Source organism: Ixodes scapularis, unplaced genomic scaffold (assembly GCF_016920785.2).
Source record: "Ixodes scapularis isolate PalLabHiFi unplaced genomic scaffold, ASM1692078v2 PGA_scaffold4__175_contigs__length_147842914, whole genome shotgun sequence".
NCBI lineage: Eukaryota > Metazoa > Arthropoda > Arachnida > Ixodida > Ixodidae > Ixodes > Ixodes scapularis.
In genome coordinates, this window is record NW_024609879.1 from 103,953,975 (window position 1) to 103,966,678 (window position 12,704).

General features: G+C 47.3%; 1 protein-coding gene across 1 annotated transcript; it reads left to right on the forward strand.

Moving 5' to 3' along the window:
* The first annotated feature begins 3,012 nt into the window (after positions 1–3,012).
* Positions 3,013–11,719, forward strand: LOC120839078 (V-type proton ATPase subunit E). Its single transcript, XM_040209290.3, has 5 exons — positions 3,013–3,187; positions 3,311–3,376; positions 3,613–3,722; positions 8,042–8,225; positions 10,405–11,719. The coding sequence occupies exons 1-5, from the start codon at positions 3,155–3,157 to the stop codon at positions 10,678–10,680; spliced, it is 669 nt and encodes a 222-aa protein (XP_040065224.1). The 5' UTR covers positions 3,013–3,154; the 3' UTR covers positions 10,681–11,719.
* The last annotated feature ends 985 nt before the right edge of the window (positions 11,720–12,704 follow it).

A 12,704-nucleotide genomic window follows, 5' to 3' on the forward strand; every position in this document is an offset into this window, starting at 1 on the left:
GTGGTGTGTAGTTAATGTTTGCTTTCCTTGTTGGTTTTGTTTTGTTGAGCTCTATGCCGGCAGATTATATTCAACAAGTATTCCCTGTCGCTCGGTTGCCTATAATGCAAGCTGAACGTGCTAATCTAGTAAGAGTAAAGATTATTACTGCACGTTGGGATGAGGTGACCATATATTTTGCATGTCTGGAGGACGATTTTTGGCATTTCTGCCACTAAAGTTGCCACAAGAAACCTATAGCACCATTTTCCATATGGACCATTTTAGGAAATAGACGGTTCAGGAAGTTCTGGTATGAACATACACAAACTCGTGCTAAAGCAAGCATGCGCACTTCCTCAAAGGAAGCAAGATGCTGGCTCTATGCACCATTTTAGAAAATGCCGGTTCAGAAGATTCTGGTATGAATATGTGAAAACATATTTCCATACCCTCGACCGAGAAAGCAAGATACTGCTGGCTCTGTGTGCCATTTTAGAAAATTCCAGTTCAGAAGGTTCTAGTATGGAAATATGTGAACGGATATATCCATCCCTCAACCACAAGCAAAGTGTTGCTGGCTCTGTGAACTATGTTAAAATATGCTGGCTCTGGTATAGATATGTGAACACATATTTCCATACCCTCGACCGAGAAACCAAGATACTGCTGACTCTATGGACCATTTTAGAAAATTCCAGTTCAGTAGGTTCTGGTATAGAAGTACATGAACTCGTATTTCTATACCCTCAACCAAGGGAACAAGATCCTGCTGGCTCTATAGACCATTTTAGAAAATTCCGGTTTAGCAAGTTCTGGTATTGAAATGTGTAAACGCATATTTCCACACCCTCAACCAAGGGAGCAAGATCCTGCTGGCTTTAAACCATTTTTTAAGAATGCTGGTCCAGGAGGTTCTTTTACCGATACATGAACACATATTTCCATACCCTTGACCAAGGAAGCAAGATCTGCTGGCTCTGTGGACCATTTTAGGAAATTCCATTTCAGTAGGTTATGGTATGGAATTATGTGAACGCATATTTCCATACACTCAACCAAGGAAGCAAGATCCTGCTGGCTCTATGGACCATTAGAAAATTCCGGTTCAGTAGGTTCTGGTGTGAAAATCTGAAAACGTATTTTCATGCCCTTGACCAACAAAACAAGATCCTGCCGTGTCTATGCGGAGTGCCAGTTCGTCTGCTCCTTGCACAGTGGTTGCGATGACATCAGAATGCCAGGCTCTTATGCGGAGCACAAGTCCGTCTGCTTCTTTTGCAGAGATTGTGGTGACATCAGAACGCCGAGCTCTGATTGGCTCTGATTGAAGGATGGTGGATACACCTCAAGGCAGCTTGCTTTGACGTCTACCCACTATCCTGCAATAAGAGCTAATTGGCGTTCGGTGTTTTGACGTCGCCACAACCCTTGCAAAAGAAGCAAACAAACTTGTGCTCTGCATTGGCTGATTGATAAAGAACTTTCAGCCTTTTCACTCTGGTGAACAAGGAAGACCAGCGAAGCTGTACTATGGTGGGATGACCTCAGGGACGACATCTAGGACTACCTCAAGGACGATGCCTAGGACGACCTTAGGGATGACATCTAGGACGACCTCAAGGACAGTGCCTAGGACGACCTCAAGGACAGTGCCTAGGACGACCTCAGGGACGATGTCTAGGACGACCTCAAGCAGAACTTTTAGGACGACCTTGAGGATGTCTAAGACAACCACCAAGGACAACATACAGGATGACCTCAAGGATGATTTTAGGACGACCTCAAGGACGACTTTGAGGACGTCTAGAGAAATTCAGCCTTTCCACTCTGGTGAAATCCAGAGTGGAAAGGCTGGAAAAGTTGCCGCCACCTATGAGCAATGGCAGCAACCAGACAACGGGCAAGCTGGTTGTCTGGTTGCCGCCGTCGCTCATATATGGCGGTAGCAGTCTAGAGTTTTGTGTCTGCATTAATTTGGTGACGGACACGAAACTGGGGAAACTAGCCCTTAACAGCTCCGCTGTAAAAATAGTGGGTAGACCTTAAGGCCCGTTCACATGCTTGCAACCGAGTTTGAACGACTGAGACAAGGCCGGTTTTGAAGCCTCTTCTAATGGTTTACGACTGGATGCACTGCTGCAGAGCTGGTCGTAAGCCGTCACAAGAAGGTTAAAAACCGGTCTTGTCTCAGTCGGTTGTAGTCAAACGCAATATGTGAACGGGCCTTTAAGATATATAGCATTGAGGTATACCCACTATCCTTCCGATCAAAGCCAATCAAACCTCGGTGTCATTTTGACGTCACTGCAACCCCTGCGCAAGAAGCAGACAACTTCGCATTGAGCCGCAGTGACCTAGATTGGGCTCCCAAAAAATTTATTGTTTTTATTGTGGCTTATCTTCTTGCCCCAGGTTCGTTCTAAGGTGCTTCTTCCCTGTCCTTCGTAATCCGTGCATTGATCCAACCTCGAAATCCTTGAACACGGTTTTCTGCCAGGTGGCCCAGGTTATGCCTAAAGTGGGGGATTACTAGTCCAACTCCGATCCGCCTCCCGCTTGCCCGTTGAGCCGGTGTGACCTAGATTGCCTAGATACCGCTTCCCCAAACCAGTCCCCACTGTAGATTATTTTTCCCTCTCTGCTCAGCCAGAGGGAAAGAGAGAGGGTACCGAGTCCATTTACTCAAAGCAATATTTCTGCAAAAGGTCCAATGTATGCACGACTGTGACTGAGCTTGCCAACAGTTACATATTGTAGTCCATAATGGATTATCCTAAGCACCACAAGATTGTTCAGTGCATTCCTCTCCTTTGGCTAGCGCAGAGAGAGAAAGGCCAGAAACCAAAAACTCTCGAAACGAAATTCGGGTTACGGTGGATTCAGAAACAAAGGAAACATTTAAGTTATTTCAGATCCCATTGTAGAAAACAAAATATTGAAATCATACAGATAATAGGACAGTTCGAAAGAAACTACATCGAAATTTTAAAGAATTTTAAATAAGTATTGACGTATTGATCGGGCGGCGCTGCGGTCGCCTCCTGTTTTGCGGCACCCGGCGGACATCACATGACGGCTGTGCGGCAATTCTAGGTTTTTAATCGGTTCGCCCAAGTTCTCTCGCTGAACAACAGTTCCTTCTTCGAGTTCGGGTTCCACAACACCACAAGCCATGGCTCTCAGCGACTCCGACGTCCAAAAGCAGGTGAGGTTGGCATTGGCGAACCGCCGACGCTTCCACCGCGGGCTGCGGACGGGCGGACACCTGCCGCTCCTTGAGCTATGCCTCCGTGTAATCTTCATCCACCCTCGGAATTCTTGCTTCCAGATCAAGCACATGATGGCTTTCATCGACCAGGAAGCCAACGAGAAGGCAGAAGAAGTAGACGCCAAGGTACTGTGGAGTTTGTTTCACGTTATGTGCGAGCGTGTCACTCCGAACGATGCTTCCATTGCTCGAGCGCGCATGCTTGCGAGGGGCGCTGAAAGGCCGGAGCTCAGGCCGGAGCTCACTCTCGTAGCTTCTGCTACAATCGCGTTCCACTTGAAATGGATTGTAGTAGCACATCTTAAATGTCTTTCCAACCGACAATAAGAAACCACAAAAACACCTGCAATTTTAATTTGCAGGCGGAAGAAGAGTTCAACATCGAGAAGGGTCGCCTGGTCACGGAGCAAAGGCTCAAGATCATCGACTACTACACCCGTCGAGAGAAGCAAGTTGAGCTGCAGCGCAAGATGTAAGTGGTGCACGCCTTCTCTGGCGTAAAACTCGGATATAGGTGGAGTGCCACTGGGTGTACTTTGTGCCATCCCTGACAGCAGATATGGTACTGTGGACGCACTAGGTACAGTCTCCTGCAATATGAAGGACCCCCTGGGAGCGCGTCTGGGGGATTGGTGGCCGAGTGGGCTAGTGCACACCAGCTCGGAGCACATGCAGCGAAAGTTTGTGCTGCAGAACCCAGAGATCCTGGGTTCAACCCCAGCCCTGCTTGTTTCGATCTAGATGAGCATCCTACTAGTGTGCGGTCGTGTATCACTACTGTTTGATGCACGTTAAAGACCCCAGGCTAGCGGTTCTGCTGCACTGGCTAAATTGCTCATTCACAGCTGAGACACCAGACGCCCACTGAGGCAGACTAACTTCTGGCTGTATTAACATACACACAAAAATTTGCTTTGCTTAAAGGGCAACTCCGGCCAAAACTCAAAATGAAATAAATTACTGGTATCGTTGTAGTGACACAAAATACGACCCCAGCCAAAATATTACGTCTGTGGCACGCCGAATTCTCAACTAATGCCGTTAATAAAAATGCGAGCCGCAGCTCCTTAGTAGGCGGCCAGCGGGTTGCCGATCGCTAAAGCAACACTGGGCCGTGACATCAGTATCGTTCTCTTTTTTTTCCTCCGGTTCGGGCATTGCGCGGAGTGCGCTTCTTTGAGCCGCTACCGCTGCTACTTCGGCTTCTGATTGGCGTGTTTAGCCGTTACTTTTATCTGTAGCCCATGTAGCTTCGGTATAGCCTTTTGTTTATTTACTTGTGAGGACTCCAAGACTCTTTTTAGTGGGCAACTCGGTGCGCCCAAGACTGCCCAGCTGTTCCTCGAAAGATGCCGAGTGCAACTTGTAGCGCTGTGAGCTGCTCAAACAACCCGTCGCGCAACACGGAGGTGCTTTTTCACAAGTTTCCAATGCATCGGAAATTGGAGAAGGTGTGGGTAAACGCTGTAAACGCCCAATGAAAAAAAAAAAAAAAACGAAAAACAGACGTGTTCAGCTTAGCACACCTGTTTTCGGGTGATGCGGCCCGCGCCAGAGAGCCTCAAAGCTTCGTGTTTGGGACTGACCCGCAGTGCGAAAGCAAACGGGCCCCCAGTACTGTATGTCACTGGCAGCGCGGCGTAGAGCAACGCCGCTTCATCCACGGAGCCCAGATGACATTTTAGGCCTAGCGACGAGTACGAAAGACCGCACACGCGGCGACAACCGCCGAGTACGGAACCGAACGAGTTCACTAGTTTTCCAGTCGCTAGGTTTTGGGTATACAAGCGACAAGTACAGCATAACGGACGCATGGCGGCGGCCGCCGAGTACGGCATTGTACGAGTTCACGGGGTTTCCAGTCTCTAGCTTTTGAGTATACGCACTAACTCTTGCTACATATGCTGGATAACTACCATGTATACAGAATTAAAACAAAATCAGCTTACCTCCTATCTTTAGACGGCTAGCGCAACAGAGGTAGGTGCCGCTCGGCGTGCATACTTGTTGAACGAGAACGATCCTGATGTCGCGTTCACATAGCGGCTGATTTCCAGTGTTGCTGGGGCCTCGAGCGACTAGTTTCGGTTTTGTTGGCCGCGCCCCAAACAAAACTTTGAGGCGTCGATATCTTTAAAACTACGCACAATAATGAGAAAAAATTAGACCTTGGCATTCAGGGACGCTGACTGCACTAAAAACAGTCATAATCTCAAAATCGAAAGTATGGACCGGAGTTGCCCTTTAAGATCATGTTGCTGAGATGGCAGCGGGCGGGGGTGCTGCGCACGCTTTAAGCGAGTCTATTCTGGTTCGAGGGGAGGACACTCACTCGGGGCTCAACTGGACCTGAACACACTTAAGTTTTTCTTTTCGGTTTAGCAGAAGTGTGCGCATCATTCTCAACATGCCCCAGAGATGTGGTCATGAAGGCTCAAAACAGTCTACTTAGACTTCAGTCTTTTCTATCAGTTGGTTTTGGTGTAATATGTCAGAACTGGCACTGCCAAATAAACAAATATTAAATTTATACCCGACCCCTATATTTAAAAGATAAAATTCATTGAACGCATTCATAGGTTAGAATAATGGCACGGATCTCATGCTTTAACAGCGTCTGAATAATCTCCTCTGCTCATGCCGGTCTCCTTCAGACAGCAGTTGTGCCATTAGGAAGACATATCCGCGGCATGAAGCTGACAAAGTGCCCTCCGCCACGAAGCCAAAACTGAACAACGCGTGTTACGCTTTGGCCGAGCCCCGAATGAGTCCTCCTCTCGGGGTGTAATGGAATCGCCCGGAGTGCCCCTAGCGTACCCCCAGCCACCGTCTTGGCTACGTCCTCCCAGTGGGTCTTTAATATTTCAAGAGACTGTACACTCGGCATCAAACCTGTCTACAGCAAAGGATCGGTATGTTCTGGACTGCGCATACGAGATCTGCCAGCAGACGCTGGGCCTGAGATAGTGTGCCTCTGAGCTCGCGCCACCATTCGCAGCGCTCGGCAGATGGCAATGTTTGTGCTGACCGTTTCGCCAGCCGCCAGAGGAGCACTCGGCGCCTCCAGGCTGCGAAATCGAGGCGCTCAGTGTGGCAGCCCACGCGCCGCTTGCTCCGCTTTATCGTGCATTCTTTTGAGAGAAATTTAGCACGCTGAACAAGCGCGTTTGCTTCCGTCGAGGATCACAAGCCTGAAAGCGGCTCAAGGCGGTCCTGTCTGCCACCCAGTCTACGTGCCACATCACATATTTCAACATAAACACTTAAAATTTTCTTTCAATATTTTTTTTTTACTTTTGGTTTATCACTTTGTTTTTTAATTTTTGCTCTAAATTGATGCCAGCTGAATTAAATTATTTGCATGAAAACCCAAACGTCTTGTGACATGCAATGTGTTGGAAGATTCATTAAGACATTAAATATTCCAGTTGGTAGCGTCATTACGAGCTTGATGCCGATTGTACAAGCGGAAGGAAGCTTTAAGCAACGGAATAATTTTAGTGTCCGACACATGTTCATTACTGTGGAATCGCTTTCATAATGTTCCCATTATGAAAGCAATTTATTGAAAGTGCAGAGACAACAATCGCTTGAATTGGTAGCGGTGAGGAAGCATTACATGCAAACAATATGCATAGCTTCCCACGCACACCATGAGCGGTTTTGCGCGTGTACGAAAGCAAGTGCGCGAGTTCAGCGGCTAAGTTCCTCTCAAGAACACTCAATAATGTGGAGCCGGCGGTGCATGGGCTGTTGCACCAAGCCCCTTGATCTCGCAGCCTGGAAGCGCCAAGCGCTCTTCTGGTGGCTGGTCGAGCTTGCAGAAGGATCAGCACACACGTTGGCATCTGCCCAGTGCTGCACAACGACGGCGCAAGCTCAGAGGCCCAGCGTCCACCGGCAGATGTCTCACGCGCAGCTTGGAGCACACCACTACTATGCTTTAGCCAGGCTTGATGCTAAGTGTACATCATAAGGTCCCATGAATGTCTAGGGATCTGTATAACTGTCTATTTTGTCTGGGATTGATGGGGCCGGTCAAAGTAATGTCGGTGACGGGAGACAAGGGTGGAAAAGTCTCAAGATGCCAAGGAACAAAAGGCCTCACTCTACGAGACTCCTCTTATTTTCTTTGTCTTTCCTTGGATGTAGAGTACGTTTTTGGACATGACCATAGAGTAGAAAAGACTAAACTCTGGGAGTACACAAACATGGTGCAGCCGAGCTCATATTCTTGGAGTCCCAGAGCTTCAGAGTTTTTGCATCTGTGTCACATGATGGCACCAGCATCGACTTGCAGTTGATGAGCGGGGAATTTCTCAGCTTTTACCCTCTCAATGGCCATAGGCCAGCGAGCTGATGCAGGTGACTTACAATTGAGCACTCACTGGATAACGGACCGAAATGGACGACTGGCCCGCTTGAGTGTTGCTTTTGCGCTCGGTGTGGACACCTTGACCTACAAAGTTTGAACAAGGGATTCTTTCCCTTTCTCATTGACAGATGAAATGCAAGGAGTTCATAATTTTCAGCCTTGCTGAAGAACATTTTGCGTATGATTTTTAATTAGGATGTGAAAAGAGCAAAGCATCTACTTTGAACTGTGCCCTTGCTGAAAAACCTTTTGCAAATGACCTTTGGGGACGATGTGAAGAGAGCCACAGCATTGACTTTGAGCTCTGCCCTTGCTGAAGAACCTCTTGCTAATGATCTTTGGTTAAGGTATGAAGCGAACCACAGTGGGAAATGTGAAGTGTGCATTGGCCTTGAACTGTGCTTTCCCCCCTGCAGCCAAAGCTCCAACATGCTGAACCAGGCCCGGCTGAAGGTGCTGAAGGCCGGCGAGGACCACATTGCGACGGTGCTAGAGGAAGCCAAGCGCCGCCTGGGGGACATCACCAGGGACCAGGCTCGCTACCAAGCCCTCCTGCAGAGCATGGTTCTGCAGGCACTGCTTCAGCTCCTCGAGCAGGAGGTAAAACTGCATGCCATGTCCGATAGCATGCACCTGTATACTGAGGGAAGATGGTGTGACCAGGCCGTTTTAATGGACCTTTTTCGAGTGACGAGTGCCGTCTGGGGAATTCTTTGCGAAGTGCAAACAAAGGGCAGCCCAATATGTCTCCACCGGTCGGAACACATTGGCATCGTGCCTTTGTAATCGGTTTTAGTCGCTTTCATATGCCCCATACTACCAATACTCAAAAATGACTTGTCGGAAAAGACAAAATAAGTGCAAAGATGGCCGACGACTATATTGGTCGTGCGGGGCGGTGCCCCCCAAAATGGTGACAGCGGGAAGCGAAGCTGAAGGAGAGTGTACACTTGCACGCAAGCTTACTGGAAATAGGCCCATTGGGGGCATTATTTATGTGAAATATGCAGAATAGAGATTTCGTTGTTGTCAAAGCCTCATCCTCTCTGTCAGAGGCCCAGGTATTGTCTAGACGAGAAATCTGAAAAGCGCCTTGCACATTTCCATAGTTAGACTGGCTTCTATTTTGACCCAGAAATGCGACAGCACTGACCTGTTGTATGGAATAGAATTTGACAACAAACTCCCCTTTTTGTTAATTGTCAGTGGTTAGACGGGAGGCTCGAGCGGCCTTTCGTGACTGTTGGTCCTGTACTTTACAAAGAGTAATACGAAATGCCCCCTTTTTTTAAAATATAATAGTGATTTCAAAGCATTTTCGAACTAACCAAATTTGTATTAGTTTTCCAGATTTTTTGTAATTTTGTCTAGGAAACCCTGAACCCTAGATGCAATTATACTCCGTTTCACTTTACGATGTACCGCGATGGATGCTATGAGTGAGTCAATCCATATTTCGTAGCTTCTCGCGAAACTTGGCACTTTCCGCATCGTTTCGCTCAACCGGAAGGGCCTTGTGACACCCTCCAAGCTATGAATTGGCTCCGGTGGCTCGTAGCTTCCTTTGTGGTGCAACGTAAGGTGAAACAAAGTTTAGGGTTTTTATTGAAGAACCTCAAACACGGTTCGTTTTTCTGGGCTAATTAAAAAGCCCCCGAATTACGAAAAAAACTTGCAACTGCGCACTCACGTGCTCTCAAACGCGGCTCGAACAAATTAAACTTGCCTGATGGCCGGGTGCACTGCTGCTGCAAAAGCAAAAAAGAGGCGCCGACGATGACGCGATTGCGAGTTGTTTCGTGAGTGCGGCTAATGTTGCGGACCGAAGGGCCAATCGAACGGCGAAAAAGGCAAAACGTTGTGGTGTACTCTCTGTAGTCGATAGGACCAGGCGGTGTTTGCTGTATATTTGTGCGTGCTCCTCTGCTTGCTCAACTTATCGAGCACAGAGAGCATGCCACGAAGTTGGGCTTTTTGATTGGCCCTCCAGCTCGTAACATTGGCCGCGCTCGGACTTAGGGTGAGAGAAAGCATGTGGAGTGCAAGTTCGTCTGCTTCTTACATAGGGGCTGCAATGATATCGGAACGCTGAACTCTTAGTATGATTAAGAAAATAGTGGGCAGACCTCAAAGCATCTAGCATTGAGGTCTACCCACTATCCTTTCCATCAAAGCTTGGCATTGTTCCACCATCAAGAAGCAGACGACTTGCTCTCTGCATAGCGCAAATCTGTCAACTGTCCAGCATGCGGGTCTAGTTTGTTCGAGCCTCGGTTGAGAGCGCTACAAGGCACGCAAGTGCGAAGTCACAAGATATTTTTAACAATTTGCAGGCTTCTTTGAAAGCACGGATGAACGATTAGCGTTTAAGGCTTCTCGAAAAAACAAACAAAAAAACATTGAATTAGATATCTTGGAGGACACTGTAAACTTTATGATTGGAACTTTTGCTCTGAATAGAATATATAAAGAATTAATCTTAACTATTTTATTGGGCAACATACAAAAAATAGCCTCACTTGCTCCAAACAATGAACAAACTTATTCCTTTGGTTTTCTCTTAAAATGCACCAAAATATTTTTAACCCATGGTCTAGTTAGTTGGAACAACCCTGTACATGTAGTCATCTGTATGTACATACATACACACGTGCATACACAAATGCATGGTATTGGTTACATCCTTTGCATCAGGTGGTAGCTTTTGTCACCTGGCCTAGCCGGTGTCCGGATGACCGTGCTCGGTTGCTGGACTGAGGCACGGTCCGTCACCATGCAGGTAATCGTCCACTGCCGACCGCAAGACGCTGGGCTACTGAACTTGGACACGCTGAGTGCCAAGTTCAAGGAGGCCACTGGCCGAAAGGTCAAGCTCAGCGTGGAGCCCAGCCTGGCGTCGAGCAGCTGCGGCGGAGTCGAGATGCTGTCCAGGCGGGGCAAGATTCGTGTCTGCAATACGCTCGAGTCGCGGCTGGACATGATCGCCCTCCAGCTTCTGCCGCAGATCAGGACGGCCCTCTTCGGCAGGAACCCCAACCGCAAGTTCATGGACTAGGTGGGCTATTGCCCCGCCGTTCGGCCCAGTAGGCTGGACGGTGTTTACGGCCCAGTATGCTGGTCATAATTTATGGCCTTGTATGCTGACCAGCAATTACGGCCTAGTATGCCGATTGGAATTTACAGTTCTGCGTGCTGGCTGGAATTCATGGCCCTATGCTAACCAGAAATTACGCACCAGTGTGCCGACCAGAAATCGTGACCCAGTACACTGGTCGGAATTTACGGTTCAGCCTGCTGGCCGGAATTTATGGTTTGTATGCTGGCTGGAGTTCACAGTTCAGTAAACTGGCCAGCATTTACAGACCAGTATGCTGGTCGGAATTTACGGACCTGTACAATGGCCAGAGGTTACGGTTCAGTACGCTAGCTCGAGTTCCTGTTCGGTATGCTGGCTAAACATTTGTGGTTCAATATGCTGGCTGGAATCTATGGCCCAGCACACTAGACATAATGTTCAGTACGCTGGGCGGAATAGTCCCCCTGGATCTGCAGGCACTCGTGTAGATAGTCCCGGGAGTCTTGCGGAGTTTGTGTGGAATATATTGTTCTTTGTTAGAATACTGCAGTTATGTGCTGAAATCCGAAGAAAAGACAAAAAAAATATTTTTTCTAATGTTTTTTAATTTTTTGTCACTATTTCGTGCTAAACTCTTAATGTGGTAGTTCTGTTTTCATGTATATGTAGGCAAGGGAGTTGCATCTGTCTGGTGTGCATTAAGATATGTATTCAAATACAAACCTGTTGGTCTGTCTGACCTATGGACAAACGTGTAGATAGTGCAGTCTTTTGTGGGGCTTGTGTGGTACACATTATGTAGTTCCCAGGATAAATTATTATTTTTTTTTTAATGTTGCCGTTAAGAGCTGGAATTTCCAAAAAGAAATTAAGAGATTTTTGCTAATTTTGTGAAGGTCGTTTCTCTTCTACTTTTCATGTTATCGGTCTAGATGCAATGGCGTTTTTGTTGTGTATACGTATCTGTAGGTGTGAAGCCTGTCTCCATCTGATGCGCATAAAAATTTGAATTCAATGACCTACTTGTTGGTTTTTCTGTTTTGGATTCCGCTTACTGTACTTAACCACTTTAGGTTTATCTTGGAGGTACTGAGACATGACTGCCGAGACGACGCTCATAGACTTCCCGCACAATTGCTTAGTGCCTGCTGACCCAATTCGGTATGGGGAATGCTCCACAATGATTCTGAGTTGATTGCAATGGGAGGATGTTTAAATTGAGGTGGGATGCACCAAAGTGGAGATTTGGGCCAGTTGGTTCATTGCAAGCAAAAAAGCGCCGAAAAAATACAGGGACACAGACGAAGGGAAACAGGACAAGGCGCACTCTCAACTGATGTTTATTGAAAAATTCACACGTTATATAGCCACACACACACACACAAAAAAAAAAAAAAAGAATCATTTCTTTTCTATCTACTCAGCCCGCGTTTCAAAAATTCAAACTCATTTGTAGATAAGGATACCGACGTGTCACTTATACAATTCTTGTCTCTGGTCCTAATTGCATACGCCTCGTGTAATTCCCGCGACACTTTATCTTTGTATCTAGCCAAAATCTTGGTGTCATTGAAGGCCGGGGTGCAAGAGCATCTATTGCAATGAATTGCAAGGTGCCCCGAAGGCGTCGTTCTTGTAGAGGCAGCGTGCTCTCGGGTGCGATCATTAACGCACCTGCCCGTCTGGCCCACGTATGTCATCCCACACGTCATGGGGATTTCATAGACGACGCCAGTGGCACATTCAACATACTTATTTCAATGTTTGGTAGTGCAGGGATCTGAAGATGGCTGTGGTGAATTGATCTGGCGACAAAGTCGCGCCATCTTATTGGGTGCTGAAAAAGCTACCGGTACATTGTAGCGCTGGGCTACCTTTTTCAGATTGTGCGTTACATTGTGCATATATGGAATGACAACAGGCCTCGTGGTCGGTCTATCGCTGTTTGATTTCCGATTACCTTTAATCTTTTTGATTAAGCTTTCTGCCACTTCAACCAAAGC

Excerpts from the sequence above, each read along its gene's own strand:
- LOC120839078 (XM_040209290.3), top strand. The coding sequence starts at position 3,155 with ATGGCTCTCAGCGACTCCGACGTCCAAAAGCAG. Across the intron at positions 3,377-3,612 it reads CAGAAGAAGTAGACGCCAAG|GCGGAAGAAGAGTTCAACAT; the intron begins GTACTGTGGAGT and ends TTTAATTTGCAG. Across the intron at positions 3,723-8,041 it reads GTTGAGCTGCAGCGCAAGAT|CCAAAGCTCCAACATGCTGA; the intron begins GTAAGTGGTGCA and ends TCCCCCCTGCAG.